This window comes from Podospora pseudoanserina, chromosome 6 (genome assembly GCF_035222485.1).
Source record: "Podospora pseudoanserina strain CBS 124.78 chromosome 6, whole genome shotgun sequence".
NCBI lineage: Eukaryota > Fungi > Ascomycota > Sordariomycetes > Sordariales > Podosporaceae > Podospora > Podospora pseudoanserina.
The window spans coordinates 3156002-3177079 of NC_085925.1; the positions used below are offsets into that span (position 1 = coordinate 3156002).

A 21078-nucleotide genomic window follows, 5' to 3' on the forward strand; every position below is an offset into this window, starting at 1 on the left:
GTAAGTCAGTCAAGTAAGGCCTAATATTGGTCAAGCCAAAGCAAGTCTTTTTATTGGCTTGACTTGATAACTTGCCAAGTATCGGCGTTTTTGAAGCCCCTAAAAGCCGTGATACCGGGTGCCCCTGAGTCTCGGTAAGGGGTACCGGAAGTTCCGGAACTAAAGTTCCGGCTCCACCATACGTGCTAAGATCGGACCGGAAAAATTCCTTCGGGCTTGACAAGTATTACTTACAAGTCAAGTTTAATATGACTTCAAGTAAGTAAAAAGTAAGTATGGGCAAGTCAAGCCAAGTTTGATCCTATACTTGACTTGACTTGCCTTGTTGCCCACCCTGGACGTAAGGAAGGAGGTGAAATGCATTTGTTTGTATGGGAATTTGTTGAGTTTGCCTAGGTACCTAGGTACTTTTCAATGGCGAAGGGACGGTGAATCCCAGACGGGCTGGCGTGCTTGGGTAATAATTAATACACCTATCTACCGGGTATCTTAGCCTCGTTACGCAAGCTTGTTGTATCTTCCCCAAACTCTAACAGTACCCTAAATAGTGAAAATGCCTCTTTGCCCCTGACCTACCCCTGACCCCTTATCCTTGAACCTCTGTGTCTTTTCCCTTCCCCGTCCGAGACCGTCTTACTCACATCCCTATCCTCATCCCTCACCCCCTTCACCCTCATCCCCATCTCTTGTTCCTCCCCCCTCCGCATCAACCACTGCTGCACATCCATCCCCAAAACTACCTCATACCCTTCCAAAAGCCCCCCGCACACTGTGAAATCAAAACTATCCCGAAGCTCCACCATCCCGGGGATCACGAATTCCATCGCAATAGTCCCATACACCTCGGTCCGTCCATTCTTTCCATAGGAGGTGTACAGCGTCCTACTAATCTCACTAACAGGCGGTTCCCAACCCAACTTCATTGCTGTGTCAGCAGAGATGATGTTCACGTTGCCAGCCGGGTGGAGGTGTGCATCCTGGGGCCAGTATGCTTTGGTGTGGCTGCCAATGTGACCAGAGATAGGTTTATTGGCGCGGTGGCGAGAGGCGAGGATTCGGGTGTGGGGGGAATCCAGTTCGAATTGTAGCCTTGTCGGGGTGGAGCCTGAGGAGCAGGGTACGGTTTTCGATTTCTCTTCTGCTGCTGTTGTTTTGGGTTTCTCCTCTACTGATGGTGGCGTGGGATTCTCTTCCACTGCTTTTATCTTGTACTTCCCATGCATTGTGGTTATCTTGTTCTTCTGTTCCACTGGCAGTAACGTGCTGGATTTCACGTTCATTCGAGGAGCCAGGTCATTGTTAACGCTGGAGCTGTAGTCCTTCCGCCGTCGCGTTACTGAGTCTGGCCTGTCAAAAGCGACGTATTTGAGGGGATGAGATACTTCTTTACTCGCTGAGATTGGTGAAGATCTGCTGCGGGATGGTGAAGAGTTCAGCCGAGGTGCTACTTGTCTCCAAGGGGATATCTCCCCAGGGCCGGTTGAGCTTGGAGTTGTTGGCTCCGACGAGGGTAGCGTTGCTGGCTCTGAGGAAAGTAGTGTCGATGGCTGCGATGAGGGTGGCGATATCTCTCCATATCGGTAACGATATTGATCACGAGTAGAGTGTCGCCGCCGTCGTGATCGGCGGCGAAGATTGAGGTCCAGTTGCTTGGGAATCTTGTAGTCTCGTGGCGGAGGGGACGCGGGTACTACGCCCGTTTTGATCATTGAATCTGCGAGATATGCCAGGACCGAGTTCTGGTCAACTGTCCCGCTTTTTCCTTCAATACTGATGTGGCGTTGATATTGGAGGTCATGGAGCATATCGACAAACTGAGCCATATCATGTTTTATTTCTTTGCTATCATCGCTCAGCTTCCTTGCTATGTAACTCCCTTTGAAGCTGGAGAGGAAGAGATGGGTAGGTGATACATACATTTCTGCCATGATGAACGTCATCTCCCCTGTTGGAGATTTTTGTCCCTTAGACTGTCTTGTATAGAGCGACTCAAGCTTCAAGGTACTCTGGGCCAATACCAGGTCCGACTTGAGTGTTTCCATGAATGGTAAAAGAGCAGTGAAGTCCGGTTTGAGTCGATGCCATTTGTAATTGACCCACAACTGCCAACTACTTGGGAGTTCCGCGGTCCTCTCAAAAAGATCCGCCATCTTGCGTCGTATTTCTCGAGCGAGACGTTCGATGTCACGCAGGAAATTGTTTTTCCTCAAGTACTTCATCGCGGGCGTACAAGAGGACTCTTCGTCTGACCAGCGCGCCTCAAGAGAGATTTGCGCAGATTGAACAGCGGTGAAACATGTCTTCAACATGAGGCGGTAGCTTCTGATCTCCTCCTCTACGGCTCCCGGGGCCTCTCGGCCTATTTTAACCATTAGCTTCATAAGTTTCCAAACAGTCGAACAAGTCTTAGCTAAAGAGTTGGCGGCGACCACCAGCCCTACAACTTCGGCCATAATGCTAGAAAAAGTAAGCAGACGCTGGGATGCGCTTCTGTGTGCTGTTTAATGCAAGAGAAGTAGTGATATGTACCATGGGTGGCTATATAGAATGCTAATATCTCAGTAGATTGGTAGCAAAAAAACCAAGCGAACTCGCCGCGCTATATGTCTGGTGTGCGAACTGCGGGGTCGCATGGACAAGGCAAACAAGGCACCCACTAAGGCAGTATTCAGAATTCTTTCCGCGCTTAGGGGGCCATTGTTTCGCAGCATAGACGCGGGATAGGTGACTCGACGAATGAAACCTCGAGGCGGTACACCCTCACCAGATAGATAGTAATGATAAAGAGAAATCCAGGTAATTTTGCTACTGAAACTACACCTCTATTCTATGAAATAGCCAACCCCTATTCTATAAAGCCCTTCCAAATCTTTGCCCTTCAAACGCCTATCCACCTTTCTTGTCTATAACCTGGCGATATCTAGAAGGCTTCACCAGCCAGAATACCAATGTTGAGTCGGTCAACATACTTCTCATCCTTGTAAAGTAACGCCTTTGCCCGTTTGACGCAGCCACGCACTCCATTCCTAGAGAACATCGGCGTATTGTTGAATGGGTGCCAGCGGTTGGTCCCAACTGCATCATTCCACTCTCCATCTCCAGACTATCCCTTATCCTGATCAGACACCTCCACGTAGCGCCAGCCATCACCATAATACACTCTTGGCTCCTCGCTTTTAGTCTCTTTTTGGCGTTGCTTCCCGGTTGGGACGCGGTTTCTTCTTTGAAGGCGGTAGTCGATGAACCATAGATGGGTTGGCCCAGCCTCCAAGTTGTCGACTGATGGGACCAGCAATAGGTCCACAAACGCGCTAATCTCCCCCCAGTGAAGTGATATCGAGTCCCAGGCAGGATCGTACTTTATAGTAATGTGTCGTTCTGCCCTTCCCGTTATATTCTTCATTGCTGACTAGAAAGTGCACGACAGTAGCTTTGACTGGCGGTAAGTGGGCAAATCCCAATTGAGAGACCCCTGCTGCACCGTCTATCGTAAAGGGTGAAAAGCCGAGACTCGAGGATGATGAGATTTTGGGCGGGGAAGAGGGCGATTTGGCGTTTTGTAGAGGGTTCTGGGTTAAGAGGTGAGGGCCCATTACTCGACTCGTTCTAGAATACGATTAGGCGATCGTTTCGCTGTAGTAGTTTTCGTTCTATAATTGTTCTTGATTCTCTGTACGCTATCTATAGTCCGCTATCGACAAGGTAGGTTGACGAGATGTTATTTGCCTATTGTTTTGTTACTGGAGTTTGAGCATAACGCGGCTGGTAGATAGAGGGATGACCTTTATATTCTTTAGAATTATCGGAGATGCTGCTGTTGCTGTCGGAGATGGTGAAAGTGTGGGCTCTAGGTACGACTGGCCGGATGGCGAATTCCCAGATTATGTGCCGGAGCTTATAGGGTAGCTAAGGGAAACGAGGAAATGTTTTAGTATTGTTGTAAGGTAAAGTAGACTAAATGATGTTGCTGCTCTGAGGTTGGGTGTGCAAAAAAAAATAATTTAAAAAAAAGAGATGTAAGTGAAGGACAGATGTCTATTTATAACACCCATTTAAAAGTTTGTTCTTTAGACCCACTTGCCCCTGGCGAGGATTCGTGGCTCAAATGGGCTCGAAGTTTGTTTCTACAACGGCTCGTCCGCCAAGATTGATGGCCACTTAACAAAGTGAATGAGAGTAAAAAAAGCGTGTCGAAAACTCTAAATCAGCCACAACCTCCCTTGCTTTAATAATAATAATACCACAACCTTAGATATCCCAAACCCTAAAACTTATACTCCTAAATAACATCTTCCCACCCCTCCCTCCTCTTAACCTTCACCCTAAAACCCACACTATAATCCTTCGGCTTAGTAGTAGTATCAATAATATTCGCTGTCCCCCTCTCTGGCCCCCTCCACTCCCCCCTCCCATCTAAACTCCCCACCTTAAACCCAATAAGTAAAGTCATTATTATAACTATTATTTCCGCCAAAGCAAAGTGCCTACCCGGGCAGAGATATAACCTGCCCATAAACAGCTAGTAAGCCACTTTAATCGTTTTTTCTTCCTTATTAGTTAAATCTAGGAACCGATTAAGCTTGAACTCTAGGTAACTCTCCCCCTAGTAGTCCTTTAGAAAGTAAGACGCCCCGATAGATATTTAGACCACGGTTGTTAATTGGGCTGCTTGGCCTACCACATCGTCCAATACCACTAAGTGGAAGCGTTAAGTGAATAAGATAGTGGTTGCCAGTGGTAGGGCGTATACTATAAGCGATATCGACTATATGAGTATAATTACCAGTTTACTATCTGTGGGTCGGACAAGAAGAGCGGGATTAGGAAAATAAAGACGATGCCTGATAAAAATAATAATGTTAGCGAGGTTAAGTTGGCGGTATTTAGTTGTAGCATCTTTCGTGAGTAATAATTCTTTGGCTTTATTTATATTAAGCTAGGAGTGAATGAAGATGAAAAGAGGCTAATTACCATTGATAGTAAACGGATACTTTAACGCGTATGGGAATATTGCGAGAAAGGGAGGATTGGACTACATAGTTAGTATCGGGGTGGCATTCGAAGCGAAAAGAAACATAGGTACTGACGAGTGCCAGATCCATCTTGGAGATTACCTCTACGAAAGCGCTGGTGGGGGCGAGAGGGCGCATGATCCCCCGCGTATAACTTTTACGTTGGGTGACTACCGGACTCGCTATGGCCAGGTACGTATCACTGCTGCCTGTTACCGTCTTTAACATAACTGATGAAAGGACTTAGTACCACACCGACCTAAACCTCCAGCTCTTAGCAGCGAGCCACCCCTGGATTCCTACCTGGGATGATCACGAGGTAGCAAACAACGGCTACAGAGATGGTTTCAGTGCGCTGAATAACACCGAGGCTTCGTTCCGTCAAGGTGGTCGGATGGTCAGTGTCGATCAGAGAAAGATAAATACTATCAGGGCCTACTTTAAGTGGATGCCCATCAGGTAGAAACACACCTTCAATGTTCGTTGAGCGTGCGCTAATTAGGATAACAGACAAGTAGACCTGGACGACAACCTCCCCATCTGGCGGTCTTTTGAACTGGGCAGCCTGGCAGATCTTATCATTCTCGACACGAGAAACTACGACCGCAGTATCACTTCCCTGGGCTGGAACGATGCTTACATTGAGCTCATCCGCGATGAGGCCTCCCGCTCTCTCATGGGTGGCAGATAAGAGAACTGGTTCTATCGTACGTTGAAAGAGTCCAAGAACAGAGGTGCCAAGTGGAGGATTATAGGCAGCTAAGTTATCTTCTCGGGTGCAGATGGAGCCGGGACTGACACTTGGGGGGTGAGTATCTCCTTCTGGAAAACAATCACACTGTTGTGTTACTGACAGTGGCGGTGACAGGGATATACCGCCAACCGCAACCGTACTCTGCAGACTCTGATCGACAATAGCATTGACAACAATGTCTTCCTCGCCGGTGACAGCCACCGCAACTGGGTTAGTCCATTCCATCCTACCGCGCCCTATGGTCCAATATTGACATTCGATCAGGTCGCCGATGTTACATGGCTGGGCCAGTCTGACTACAACCCTACCACTGGGTCTGGATCACTGGGTGTAGAGTTTGCCGGTATAGCGGTCAGCTCAAGCGGCCGGGCTGGTCCAATCAGTGCTGCCAACACCTACGCTCGAAATAGAGTTAGAGATACAGACGTTCTCCAATGGCACGAGGGGTACTGCAGGGGATATTTCGTCCTGTCTGTTCAAAAGGACAAGGTGACGGCTGGGTTCTTTGGTACGTGCAACATCAATACTCTTGGCAAATCCAACGGCTGACATGTGCAGGATCTCCCATTGTCGCAACGAGAAATCCTTGGGAACTACTCCCGGCGAATTTGACTGTTCTCGCGGGAGAGAACAAACTCTCTCGCCCTGTTGCTGGCGGAAAGGTAGAGGCTGGGTTTGCAAAGAGGGGAACCACCACGGGGACCAACCTGACTTTGAACACCGAGACGAAGATGTGGGAGGTGATCGGCTTCGATGACATGTTTATTTCTCGTTGATGATGACAAGTCAGATTCGGGAAGATACCTGATTTTGCCAACTGAATATCTTGTCATCTTCATGCCAACTATGGACAGACTATGAGGGAGTTTGTTCAAATGGGGAAAAGCAAATACCTAGTTCCATGACTTCTTGCCACTGTCCAAAGGTCAAGTGAATGCGAAGGTATGACAAGATACGTCATAAGGCACTTACAGATAAGTCGGTGATGCTCATCTTACTAAGAGCTAGTCGAACACTCGGCTTTAGAGCCGTCGAAATAAGGTAAACACTCTTGATTGAGAAGCCTTCGCAAAAAAAGGCCCTCGCATGAGAGAAACTCGGACTTAGAACGCCCCCTCGCATTAGACGCCTGGCCTGGCATTTTGTGATTTTGGTCGCCGCGGGGTGCGAATCGAACATAGGTACCAGGTAACATTGAAGCCGGGGCCGAACACAATCTCCTTGGGGAATACGGTAAGGATCTAGATCCATGCGACCAGACATTTCGGTTAAAACTTCACGAGCCCAAATGAGATGCCCGAAGAGCCCTCAGCACAGCAAAGCCACAACTCTCAAGGTTGCCGGTTCAATCAATAGCCGATAGCACGCACCCAGGTATGTGAGAAGGACGATTATTCGGCAGGCAAGGGTGAGAGGTTGGGTTGGGTTCGTCGAAGGAGGTTGCCTAAGGCACAGTCTTGACGTATTATAAAAGGGGACTGCCAACCCCATCAGATCTTGTCAATTCAGTTCATCATCGCAGCCTTGACTTCTGTCTTCACAACCGCATCGCCCACAGTCTTCAAAAGCCCAGGAAAAGATGTTAAACCTCAAGAGTATCATCACTCTGCTCGCCCTCGGAGTCTTCTCCGCCAGCGCAGCTCCAGCTCCTGGTGCCTCGCCGATGGCCGAGGCTGAGCAGCCCGCTCTTGTCGACCGCCAGATCAGCGTCAGGGTGTTCGCCTGCGAGCACATCCGCAGCCAAGGTGCCTGCACCACGTTTAACGCTCCTCTCGGTCAATGCTGTGAGTTTGACACCAACTTCTGACTGTGCTGGGCAATGCTGACATGTTGATTCTCTCACTTAGATAACGTCCCCGCAGCCTGGAACGACAGGATCAGCACCATCATCAACCAGGACAGACAGTTCCGCTGCGTGTGGTTCGAGTAAGTAACTCCCGTCTTGCCATCCCTGCCTACAGCTCTAACAAAAGACATTCAGACATGGCAGCTGCAGTGGCCGTTCATACGCCAACCAGGTGGACGACAATCTCGGTGACGGCGACGGGTACTTCAATGATCGCATTAGCTCCATCAGGTGCGGCTAAATTCAACGTGGCGTGGTTACGGTCTATCCAAGACCAGGACTGGTCAGGATCTTAACATCGCTGCTCTTACGGCGAAAGAATAGATCTACCAGCAGAAAACGAGGATGACCAAACTACTGGGCGTGAAGATGTGAAGACAAAGGGGTGGCATGGTGGACAACAACAGTCGTTCTCTTCTCTTTCTTTAACCGACTCAAGGGGGGTGATGGGAAGGGCATGAAGCCGGCCATGTCCACTATTCCCGTTTCCTTGCCTGACAGCCGGTCGACCTTTTCCTTGACTTTCTATGGTCATGTTGGAAAGCTTTTGTACCTACCAGAAACACTTTTCAGGTTCAAATAACATGATGAACTGAACTTTCTTCGCTCCTGCAAATTTTCTTGAGTATCCGGTGTCTACTACCACCCTCAGAAAGCTGACTGTCTCGTTACCTCCTATTCCAGCAACGCGAAGTAAGGTAAGCAGGATGCAGCAATGACCTGCCCAGATATGGGAATCCGCCGACAGTTTCTTGACCAACTCCCTGTAGTGCTTCCCACTCTTCCTTAGACCTCACGCCCATCGACTTAGCGTGGCTCGGAAACGACGCAGTCGGCAGGTATAACGGGTAGGTTGAAAACACACGCTCACTATATTCTTTGGACATGGCCGCTACATGCACACCTTTAATTCTTGTCAACATACATCGAAAAGAAGTCACCATAAGCTACATCACATGTCCCTTTTAGTCCAAGAACTTTCACCCCTCACTCGTGCGAATGACCCGGCAAAGCCTTCATCCCTGTTATTTGCTTCAACATTAGCAATCATCCCTCGTGTTTGTAGTATAGTACGATTTCGCCCCGTAATATCTCGGCTTTTAACCAAGTCAGCACAACGAGTTCTGGTTGGCAGTGTCACATTCCGGGAAGGCTCTTACCTCCACTTAACTCCGTCTAAGTAGTGTACATTCTTCCAGTGTCATGGGAGAAAGTCGACGCACACTCGCTTGTACGCCTGGCATCAAAATATGTCCGTTATATCAGAAAGGTAGTCAGAATGTAGAAAATGACGTTGGGAATGCCTGAGCAAGGACATTCCAGAACAGGGACTGTCAGCGAAACCCCCAATTAAGATTGCTATTTAAAAGCTTTGACAGACAAGGTGTTGGGCTGGCGACCTAGGAAAGTCACCGGCGGCGAAAATGAGGCCAAAAAATGGCCAAAATTGGTAAGCAAATTAGTATTACAGTAGTTGGTTGTTGGTTTAAAAGAAAACAGTAAGAAAATCCAGCCCCAAGAGCAAACCGGTGTGGGTCTGGGAAAACCTGGGCCCTTTGGTGCCCCATACCCCCCCACAGACAGCACACCGCCGTCCAAAACGAAGCTATCGTTAATATCCTCCGAAGGCCAATATACGCCCAGATTTTTCTTACTTCCTTTAACTCCTTTGCCTAATGCCCTAGTGGCCTTTTTCCTATATAAATATACGTTTTCCTGTATATTTTAAACCGGAAAATCTCGTATTCCTAATAGCTATATAAACTTTATATGCTTCTCCCTTTATAGTATCTTTATAAATCTATCCGCCGGTATTTCTAACCTAGAAATATATTAAATATTAAATCTTCCTTTCTTTACTTATTTACCTACCTACTTATACCGTATATCGATATACCGGGTCCTAACGATATTCTAAGGGTTTAGAATTATAATTTCGGCGTTTTTATTATCGGTATATAATATATATAGCCTTAGCTATAGTATACTATAGTCTTCTAATATCTTTAATACCTACTATAGTAAATACCCTATAGGCATTAGGTTAGTAAACTTTACTTCCGTTATACTTAAAGTAACGAAGGTTTACTTTTTACTTTTCTATAATATTAGCCTACTAACTATAAAGACAATATAGCCGCTAGTAGAATATCTTTAAAATAAAATATTTATATATAAAGTATTTATAAATCCTATAAACTTTATATTTTTTACCGAGAACTCGGAACCCCCTAGCATAATATATAGCTTTTTAATAATAGCTAAGTACCGGAAAAGGTACTTTATTAACTCTAAATAATATAATAAAGGCCCAGAATTGCCTCTATAAAGGCGGTTAACAGTAAAAATAATATTAAGCTAAGTATTAATAGAAAATTAATTTAACGAACCGGTCTTCCGAATATATTCTTTTACTTTTATAGTTATTTTCTTTTATATAAAAAAGAGCTTTAGCTTAATTAGCTATAGTATAGCTACGTGTGACGAACCCCTATCCAGAACCTCTGAAAGGGACACTGGTCGAAGGCACTTCTGAATAATCGTGGCTCGGTGCAGCTAAATAGTGCACAACAAGATGTCTCAATGTAAACACTAGATACCGTAAATACAAGCTTGAATTGCATACTACAGAACTGTCTATCTACGCCGGCCAGTTCCTCCGTATATATAGACCCGTGGACCGTGGACCGTTGACTTACAGACGGTCCTCGGTCCGCTCCTGATTGGCCGATGCCGGACCGTGGACCGTGAGCCCCACCGCGGTCCCCGGTCCCCATCTTATTGGTCCGTTGCCCTTCTGGACCGTGAGCCCTGCTCGACGGCGCGGTCCAGTCTTGATTGGTCCCTCGTGGCCCCACTGTCTTCCAGAACCGTGACATGATGCTCCCTCTCCAGGCCGAAGCCCCTGCGGCCTAGTCTTCTTCCACTGCTAACCATATCGTAGGTTTTTCCTCCCCTTTTCTCCTTACCTTCATTATGTCTAACCGTGTGCAGAAACGTCATTATAAGACTGAACAGGCCTCTGCCCTTTCCTCCCGAATCCGCCGCCGTGGTTCTGCCGTAATGCCGTGTTCTACCTGTTTTACCGCCGAATCCCCTTACATTATGGCCCCTGGGTCCTTACGGTGCGCCGAGTGCGTGCGCCGTAAGATCCCATGTGATGGATCTAATATTGGCTCTACCCGTGGGTAGATCTTCCTTTTCTTCCTGTACCGTAATTGACCGTTCCACAGTGACCCGAACGATAGAAAAGCAGGATAGACTCGAGCGTGAGGAATAAGAGCTTAAAGACCAACTCTCGCAACTAACTACCCAGCTTATCCGGGTAAAACGAACACGTCGCTCTCTTCGCGTGCGTAAAGAGCGCCTCTTCGCGCGGGGTATCCAGGAGGAGGATGCCCAGGTGGCGCAGTCTGCCGCTACGGCGCCTCCTGCTTCTTCGCCGGGTACTCCTGCGCGGCCGGACGCCGCCCAGGATACCGTTCCGTAGTCTCCTCACGCCCTAGATCCTTCCTTAGGCCTGGACTGGCCCTCCGACCTTTCCTTCGGTCCTAGCGTGGCCGGTCCTTCCTTCCTGACCGCGCCAGATACCGCTAATAGCGCGCCTTCCTCTTCCCAAGGTGCCTGAGGCGCGTGGCACTACTTGTATTTGGTCCCCTTTATACCTTCCAACCTCGTAGTGTAGTATGTAGCACGTCGACCACTACGTCGAAGGCGCGGGTTCGACTCCCGTCGAGGTTCTCTTGGCTCCGTCTCACAGCTATCTGGCTGTGAGCCGGGGCCGAGTCTTTTTGCTTGCTTGGGTTTTGGTCGGTCCGGATATCGTTGGTGGAATTCTTTTTGCTTATCTGGGCAGTTAAGGTATGCCTGTAGTTCCCACGAGTTATCTGTAGCCGGATATCCTAACTAACTAACTAAATACTCCAATTGGCCTCTATTGAACCGTAAATCCAGTATTTCTTCCACATCGTACTCTTCTTCTTCGTCCTCCGCCACTGCCTGTGTATTGGCCTTACTTGTATGTGGTGCGGGTTCCAGAAGTGAGATGTGAAAGGTGTGTGACCGTAGACGCATCGTACTGGGTAGCTCTAATTCGAATGTCGTCTCCGATAACTTCTTCTTGACCTTAAATGGTCCCACTCTCCTGTGGTCCAGCTTTTTACTAGGTCTTTTAGTGCGTAAATTGCGTGTGGAAAGGAATACTATATCCCCCCCTTTAAGGCGAGGTCCCTCGAGCCTTCTGGTATTATAGTATTTCCGTATCCTTTCCCTTATAAACTCCAGTTCTTGCTTGAACTTGCCGTAGAGCATGTGCATCTTATCTGCCTTGACCCCAGCCCTGGGCACCTCAACCGCAGGTCCCTGCCGTAGGTCTGCCTCGTAGCCGAAGTTCGCGAAGAACGGTGTAGCTTTAGTCGTCTTAGTTGGCGATGTATTATATGCCAGCTGTGCCGTGGGCAACAGTTTAACCCAATCGTCCTGCTCGAAATTAATGTAATTCCGTAGGTACTGTTCTACGATTTAGTTAAGCCGTTCCGTTTAACCGTCCGTCTGAGGGTGGTAGGCCGAAGACGCCTTACTCACTACCCCTAGCCTCGTCATCAACGCTCTCCAGAACTTCGATACGAACTTAGTATCGCGGTCTGTAATAAACTCCTTTGGCCATATGTGTATTGATATGACATACCGTAGTACCACATCCGCCAGTTGTTCTACCGACCAGGTCTCCTTGTAAGGCAGGAAGTATGCCCACTTGGTGAGCCTGTCGACCACCGTCAATATACTGTCGTACTTAACGCCGGTTACCGTGTCCTTAGACTCTAGTAATTTGGTAATGAAGTCCATCGTAACTGAACTCCATGGCCGTTCTGCTACCGGCAGTGGCTCCAGAAATCCATAGGGCTTGTGCCTCGCAACCCTTGTTCTTTCGCACGTGTGGCATAACTGGATGGCTTCCTTAACGTCGTCCTTGATCCTTAGCCAGTCGAAGTGCTGCTTAATCTTTTCCATAGTCTTAGTAATACCCATGTGTCCTCCGAGCTTCGATGCGTGGATCTCCATCACCAGTGCCGTCCTGTCACCTGGCCTCACGTACGCTCGGTTCTTATACCACAGTCTTCCCTGACTGTCCTTCTGGATGCCCTGTGGCTCCAGCTCTTCCTGCCAGTATTGCTCTGTGATATCGTTGCCCAACTTCCCTTGGTATTTGCTGGAAGTGGCCTTCTCGCGATACACTGCGCAACACTCCATCCACGGCTGCAGTGGATACTTGAGGGTACCATCTGGCGCCTCCTCAAGTAGTGGTGGTGACTCCCTGGGTGCATCCTTGTGGTGGTCGGCTCGCCGGCTAAGTGCGTCTGCCCTGGCGTTCTCCGAACCCTTCTTATAGTTGATCTGGAAATTAAATTCCGAGAGAAACTCTGACCATCGTGTCTGCCGTGCGTTGAGGACCTTCGTGGTGGTGAAGTACCGCAGATTCTTGTGATCCGTATAGACCTGCACTTCATACTTAGTACCGCTAAGGTATGGCCTCCACTCCTCGAACGCTTCGATGATAGCGAGTAGTTCCTTATCGTGGATTGGGTAGTTTTGACGTGCTCCATTAAGCTTCTTCGAAAAGAAGGCTACCGGGTGTAGCTTGCCGTCATCGTCTCGCTGCCCTAGCTGTCCACCGATGGCATAGTCTGATGCATCTGCCTCGACCTCGAATGGTCGACTGGGGTCTGGCAGTTTAAGCACCGGGTCCTTTAGAATAGCCTCTTTTAGCTCCTGGAAGGCCTGCTCCTCTTCCTGCCCCCACCGGAACTCCACGTCCTTCTTGGTCAAGTGGTTGAGTGGCCTCGCAATGCCTGCCTAAGAATTCCCTGACGTGTGTCTGTGACTGCGGCGTAGGCCAGTCCTTGACTGCCGCAATTTTCCCAGGTTCCATGCGAACCTCACCTGGCGATATTAGATATCCCAGATATACTGTCTTCTGCACGTGGAACTCGCTCTTCTCCTTGTTGACGGAGAGTCCGGTTCCGTGTAGCGCGTCGAGTATCTCTCGTACGTGTCGCTTGTGCTCCTCCAGAGTGCGTGAGTAGATGAGAACGTCGTCGAGATAGCACACTGCTGTCTTATCGAGGTACTTCCGTATAGTATGGTCAACGAGAGATTGGAACGTTGCGGGCGCATTAGTCAACCCGAATGGTATTACGAGATACTCGAAATGACCATAGGGTGTGCGAAACGCTATCTTCCATTCGTCTCCTTCTTTGATCCGTATATGGGCGTACCCGACAGGCATATCCAAGCGTGTGAAGTATCGCGCCCCTGCTAATTAACTCCGTAACCTGGATATCAACGGTAGCGGGTAGCTGTTTTTCACCGTCTCGTTATTTAGCTGCCGGTAGTCCACACACAGTCGCAAACCACCGTCCTTCTTCGGCACGAAGAATACGGGGTATCCTGCTGGCGATGTGGATTCCCTGATATGTCCTCTCTTTAAGTTCTCGTCTAAGTACTTCCGTAGCTCCTCACTCTGCTTATCGTTGGTGTGGTAGACCTTGAATAGCCGTAGCTTAGCTCCTTCTTTTAACTTGATCTCGTGGTCCCACGGTCCTCGCTCTGGAAGCCCCTCCAAATGCTTAGCCGTGAAGGCTGGGTGTCCTCGATATTCCACCGGTACCGCCTTTTTCTCGCCTTTCTCCACGTTATTGTAGTAGGCGTATTTGTTGACCTCCGATATCTCCACCAACGTCGTCAACCCTACTTCTTCGATCTTGCCGCCTGTATCGATGGAATACACCATTACTTCCTGTGCTCCTTGCGGTGGTGCCGTGGAGGGTGCTCGTCCTGCACTCTGCTCCGTGCGTGCTCCTGATCTTCCATCGTTGGTTGGATACTTCCAAGGCTTTCTTGGTCGTAGGTGGCCACCATCCCTCCAATCGATGTCTGGGTTATAGTCTTCATGCCATGGTTGCCCCAGGATCATATCCTTCGAGGGTCCCATATCCACAATGTCGAATATAACTAATATCGTTTTTCCTTCGACTGTGATGTCCAGGGGTAGTGTCTCCCTATAGACCTTTTGCGTGGGAAATGGACCTTGTATAACTATCCATTCCTTCTTTTTCTTCCATGGTATACGGGCCTGGTGCACGAACTGTGGCGAAATTAAGTTCGTCTCCGTACCACCGTCTACCAGTGCCACTGCCTGGAGATCCCTCCATCGTGCAGTAACCCAGAGGCGTTTGTCTTTCTTGCCTCCTCCCTGTGCGGTAGCGACCTCGCTGACGAGCGCCGGGTCGTTGTCCCATACCTTCGCCTTACGCCAATGCCTTCGAAGATGTCGTTCGTGGTCCGTTAGAGGTTGACGGCCCCCGCGAAGGGCCGCGAGTCGTTTCCCAAGCGGTTATGTCGTTCAAGAGCGTCCTCCTGCCCCGGGTTGTCCAGCAACACGAAGTCTTTTAACCATACCCGCCTAGCTTCCTCCCATCTTCCGTCTCCGGCATTCTCTCGCATCCATGCTCGATAGCGGTTCTTCTACTTGGTTTTGGGCGTCTTGGCTTGATGATATCGCTTGACCTTCTCCCGCAGGTGTATAGCGCAGTCTGGGCTTGGGCACCATCCCAGTATTACTTCCTCCTACGAGCGTACGCTATCGTCTATGTTCCAACCGTCTGCGTATTCGACGCAGTACCTCGCATGCCTTAGTGCGATCTGTATAACCTGAAGGCCATCCTTCAGTTCAACCGGGTCTTGAACCTTCCATAAGACATAGTCGTTCAGGTCCTCCTATTGGGCCTTTTCCCATCGGGCCATAGTCCTTCTAACTGGCTGTGGTTTGCCCTCCTTGCCTACCTTACGTACCGGCCAGTGGCCGTATAGCGACTTGCTCTGGTGGTGCTCCACACATCCGTGTATAATACACTGGAACCAAAGTACTCTCTAATGCTCCGGATGCCTGGGATGAAGCTGTGCCGTATCTCCTTCACAGGGTGTATACCATGTGGGTGTTGGTGCATCCCTTGGCAACTTCGCGATCCCAATGCTGGCGACCTTCCTGCCTTTCCAGTACTCTTCCCAGCTCTTATACAAGAGCTTCACAGGCTGTGATGTATCCTGTGAGATAGTGATTCCGTGCTTGCTATACTGCCTCTCTAGTATCGTCCACCTGGTAGGTCCTTGCGTAAGACCCTCGTCTTTGGCGGCCTCCGTGGTGACTTCCGCAGCGATCTGTGCCAGTTAATCCTGCAATGCCTGTATCTGAAGATCTCCTTCCTCGTGCTCCGCCTTTAGCCTTTCCAGGGCTTCCTTCACCTCCTGGAACTCTATATCTTCTTGTCCGGCGTGCCAGTTGGAGTCTTCCTCGGAGCTTGCCGCTCCGCCTTACTGGTACCCGATGGCTACTACCTCCACAACCCTCGGTCCTTTCGATATGGTGGTTAATGCGATCTCCTTCTTCCATCCGAGCCGTTTGGGTGCCCTACAGTCCTTCTTGAAGTGTCCTGCCTTGCCGCAGTTGAAACACTTGAGGTTGTCTCTGCCCTGGCCCCGGCCTTGTGGTCTCTGTTACTGTATGGCGTCGACCTCCATCGGTCCTGCGTGTGTGGTGCCGGAGTAGCTAGTGCTGGGGTATCTTCTCTTTTGCTTGTCGTTAGGACGGTTATTGCCGAAGTGTCCCTTGTTGTTGTTGTTACCGTAGTGACCCCTGCTGCCTCTCTTCTCCGTGCGCCGCTGGAACTGCCGATCGTCGATCCGAATAGCCATAGCGATATACTTGTCGATGGTGTCAGGCCTTGACTCCTTGTATAACTTATCCTTCACCTCTTCCTTAAGGCCGTTATAGAAGAGCTGCATTAACCCCTTATCGTTGATGGTGCTACGCAGGCTGTCGATTTTGAATAGAGCCGCGTAGTTAGCCGCTGAGCGCGTTTGGCGTAGGTTTGCGAGCCTCTCCTGTGCGCGCCTTGCCTCATCGTACTCCCCAAACACCTCCTTGAGCTTAGTCTTAAAGACACGATAGCTCTCGAAGCATTCCACGGTAATCTTCTCTTGGTCCTCCGGCTCTTGCTCGTAATAGTTGTCGAGGATAGGCTTAAACCACGCGAGAGCCCTATCCTTGAGTCTGGTAGCCGCGAAGATTACCTTTGACTCTTCGTTAGTGAACTGGTCTGGGTAGTAACGAAAATAGGTTTTGAGCTGGATCAAGAATCTTCCAAGCTCTGCCTTTCCTTCTCCATAGCGCTCCGGTGCCGGGAACTTGACGGTTGACTTAGGTGCGGTCGTGATGGCGATGATCTGCTCCCGGGTCTGCTGAGCCTCTTCCTTAAGCTCCCTAAGGCGTTTGACGACCTGTTCTGCAGTAGTGAGTGCAGGTCTGGTGCTGGTGGAAGGTCCCTCGCCGCCTGGGCTAGGCGGGACGCCTCCCATCTGAATATTCTCAGGTCCGGCCATGGTGGTAAAAAGACGCCTTTAACTTATCCGTGACAGAGTTGAAGTGAGTATGCAACGTGTGACGAACCCCTATCCAGAACCTCTGAAAGGGACACTGGTCGAAGGCACTTCTGAATAATCGTGGCTCGGTGTAGCTAAATAGTGCACAACAAGATGTCTCAATGTAAACACTAGATACCGTGAATACAAGCTTGAATTGCATACTACAGAACTGTCTATCTACGCCGGCCAGTTCCTCCGTATATATAGACCCGTGGACCGTGGACCGTTGACTTACAGACGGTCCTCGGTCCGCTCCTGATTGGCCGATGCCGGACCGTGGACCGTGAGCCCCACCGCGGTCCCCGGTCCCCATCTTATTGGTCCGTTGCCCTTCTGGACCGTGAGCCCCGCTCGACGGCGCGGTCCAGTTTTGATTGGTCCCTCGTGGCCCCACTGTCTTCCAGAACCGTGACACTACGCCGGCTATATCTTTATAACCGAACTTCTCGAGTAAAGCGTTAATATAAGCTACCTAGGATAAATAAATTTACCTTTTTCCGCGATTCTTTATAATATTAAAACCTAAAAACTTTTTCGGCTCGCTTAGTTTCTTAATACTATATTTACTTTCTAACCCGGTAATAATATCTTTAATAATTTTCGTTATAGGTATTAATATAAATAGATTATTTATATATAGGACTATTAAAGTATTTATTTCTTTATAATGGAATAGGTAGAAGTTTAATAAAAGGGTATCGAAACCTAGTTTAATTATTATAGGTTTTACTATCTCGTATTAATAAATAGGTAATTTCCTTAGGCTATATAATACTTTTTTAAACCGGTATACTTTACTTAATAGCTTACTTAAGCTATTTAATAATCGTACGTAATATTATATAGTATTAAGGATTTTAGCGTTAAAAAATATTATTTTAAAGTCGTATTAAAGGTACTCCTAGTCCTTTACGGCTATAATAGCCTAAAAGTATTTAACTATTATACTATTTATAATAGTAGCGTAAACGTTTTATATAGCCTAAAAGTCCCTATTAAAGTTACTATATATTACTTATCTCGCCTTAACCTTTACTTTACTAATATAAAGGTCTATTTTCTTATTATATACCTATTTACTCGGTAAAACGTTATAGCCTTTCGGCGTATTTATTAGCTCGTAAACGTCCTTTTTTAATAGGCCGGCGTCTTACTCCTTTATAATAAATAATTAATATTTATAATAGTTCTTAAGCTTTTTTACTTACCGGTAATTCCTAAGTATATAATGCTTATTAATAATTTATAAAAGATAATCGATTTTAACCGTAAATAAAGCGTAGGCTATTACTTTACGTAATTGTAAGTTATCGAAATATACTATAAAAAAACCTTAATAAAGATATTTACTTTACTATAGCTTTTTATAAAAGCCTAAACCTTAATTTCTTATTATTACTTTACGAAGCTACTTCTAAACCGGTAAAGAAGCTACCGCTTCCTTTATATAACCTATATTAAACTCGAAATCGTTATTAGAGTCTTCGACTAAACTATTCGTACCTAAATCTAATAATTTATTATTAGCTTAGTTATTATTAGGCCCCCCTATAGCTTTACCCTTCTCTCCCCCTATTAGCTTTATAGGAAAGGTAAGCTCTTTTATAGTAAAAAAGTTAGTAATATAAGGCGTTTAGTTATAGTTTAATAGGATAGGTACCTCGGACTATATATCCTTTACCTCTTTAGCGTCGAAAAAGTTTTTTACGTTTAAAGCTTTAAGTAATAAAAGTAGTATTAATAACGGCGTAGCTTTTAGAATAGGTAAAATAGTTTATTTAAGGTCCTTAGCCTTCTCTTTATTAATTATTAAAGTACTCCGCTATATAGCAGGCTCCGGTATAATAATAGGTTTATTATTAAAGATAACCTTCCTTCTTAAGAATACCGTTTTATTAATAGCGGTATTTTTTTTTTCGGCTATAGTATTATTAATAAAGATTACCTCGTACTTAATATCTTTATATTTATTATCGTTAGGCCTATAAAAATTATTTTCGTTAAACTTTATAGCGTTAACCTTTACGATTTTATTAATAATTAGGTTTTAAACCTAATATATTTTACTATATATATTTACGTAGCCGATAAGCTTTCTTTTTTCTACCTTAATAATAAATTTATCCGAATTAGCCCGATAGGCCGGTTTAATATAGTAATACGCGTCGTAAAAGTACGAACGTAGGTACCGAATATACGGCTTCCGCTTACCCTCGGGTATATTAAGTCTTATAATATACTTTTCGTAAATACTAATATTTCCTTCGTTAATCCTCGAAGGTAATAGGTTATTTACGTAAATTATAAACTATATAATAAATAGAAATAGTTTCTTTAGTACTCTATAGGCTAGTATAATAGCCTTAGTACGGTTAAGCGTAGTCCTCGCGGCCCTCTTTACCTTTCTATTTATTTACGGTAAGTAAAGTACGGTTTTAAGGATAGTAATGCCTTCCTGGTCGGCCTAGGTAGCTAGGCGGCTATCGTTAAAGGTCTTAAAGCCCTAAGCAAATTCCGTACCTCTATTAAGGCCGATAATACTAATTTTATACCCGGTTTAGCGCGCGATTTTCGTTTCGAAATCCTTAACTTTATCGAATACTTATTTTTTTTTATTATAAAATTAATCTATTTATAATTACTTTATATATTTACGTAATAAATAAAATATTTATAATCTAAATATTTAAGGTTCTTATAGGTAATAATATCGATATAGATAAAATCGAACGGGTTATTAATCTACGTAGGGGTCGATAAACTTAATTAATTTATTATCTTTACTATTATATAAAGCTTATAAAAAAAATTATTACCGATAAACTTAATCCCCGCTTACGTATAAACCTTATAAATATTATCCTTATTAATATATATTAAACAGCGATATATTATCCGATAATTAATAAATACTATTACGGCCTTAATAAAAGTTTTTACTAAAAATACTTTACCGAAATCGGCGCTAAGCGTCGTATTTATTTAATATATATTATTATTTTTAATTAACTTATATACTACTTATTTAATACCTTTAAAAACTAAGTTATAACTTTCTTAATCTTAAAAAATACTTTTATTAAATAACTTACCCGCCGATATTAAATTAACGGACGCCTATAGATAGTATACTACTTCTTTAAATTTTAGGGTAATAACCTAGCTATTTAAAAGAATAGATTTTAGCGCTATAGTTCCCTAATAACTATACTTTATAATATCTTTTAACGACGAAAGGAACTTCTTTTCCCTCCCCTTAAGTAATAAATAGAGCTTAGTAAATTACTTTAATTTATTAAATACGAAATCCGTATATTCGGAATCGTAATATACGTAATTTTTAAATACCTCGACGGTTTATTAGACTTTAAAAGTATTTACTAACGAAAGTATTACCTTTAAGGGCCGAAACGAAAATCCGATTAATTATTATTATAGTAAGTAAAGAGTAATATATTAGCGAAATTATTAAATAGTATTAGGGTACTATAGGTAGGTCGGTCCCTCGAAAATTTAGTATTAATAACGCTATTAATATAGCCTTAAAAAATCCTTATTAACGAGCTAATACTTTACCGCCTCTCTTACTTATTCGCTTATACCTTTTCCTTATACTTTTAATCCTTTAAAGCTTTATTAGGATTATATTATTAATAGGCCTTACCTTTCGGGTAATAACGATTATAGTTTATATAATATTAGTTACCTTTCTTTAAGCCCTTAATATAATAGTTATATTTCTTTAACGAGGTTAATAATATAGTATATAAGGGTATAGTCGCGGCCGGGGCCTTAATAATCTCGATAGTAATTTTAAAGTAAGCCGGCGTAGTTTCCTCCGTAACAGCTTTAGCGCTATATTCCTAATAAAAGAGCGCTTAGGTTATAATACCGTCTTCCATCTTCCTTATTAACCGGTCGTATAAATCGGGGTATACGGTCTTAATACCGTTTAAGGTAGCCTAAAAGTAAGCTACGTAACCGAT

General features: G+C 45.8%; 3 protein-coding genes and 1 non-coding gene across 4 annotated transcripts; 3 read left to right on the forward strand and 1 right to left on the reverse strand.

Moving 5' to 3' along the window:
- Nucleotides 1-572: 572 nt before the first annotated feature.
- On the reverse strand, nt 573-2598 carry QC764_608110 (uncharacterized protein; the record flags this gene model as incomplete). Its single annotated transcript, XM_062949302.1, has 2 exons — nt 1918-2598; nt 573-1842 (listed from the first exon to the last, which is right to left on the reverse strand). Exons 1-2 carry the CDS (start codon nt 2451-2453, stop codon nt 573-575), a joined length of 1806 nt encoding a protein of 601 aa, XP_062797990.1. The 5' UTR covers nt 2454-2598.
- A 2239-nt stretch (nt 2599-4837) lies between these two features.
- On the forward strand, nt 4838-6542 carry QC764_0097870 (uncharacterized protein; the record flags this gene model as incomplete). The annotated part of the gene is made up of 9 exons (XM_062941028.1): nt 4838-4901; nt 4981-5039; nt 5097-5204; nt 5260-5471; nt 5523-5692; nt 5795-5820; nt 5881-5976; nt 6031-6274; nt 6325-6542. 9 exons carry the CDS (start codon nt 4838-4840, stop codon nt 6540-6542), a joined length of 1197 nt encoding a protein of 398 aa, XP_062797991.1.
- An 803-nt stretch (nt 6543-7345) lies between these two features.
- QC764_0097880 (uncharacterized protein) lies at nt 7346-7853 on the forward strand (the record flags this gene model as incomplete). The annotated part of the gene is made up of 3 exons (XM_062941029.1): nt 7346-7550; nt 7614-7692; nt 7748-7853. 3 exons carry the CDS (start codon nt 7346-7348, stop codon nt 7851-7853), a joined length of 390 nt encoding a protein of 129 aa, XP_062797992.1.
- Nucleotides 7854-11282: 3429 nt separating this feature from the next.
- On the forward strand, nt 11283-11353 carry QC764_0097890. The gene has a single exon. It is a non-coding gene; the product is annotated as a tRNA-OTHER (tRNA).
- Nucleotides 11354-21078: the final 9725 nt, after the last annotated feature.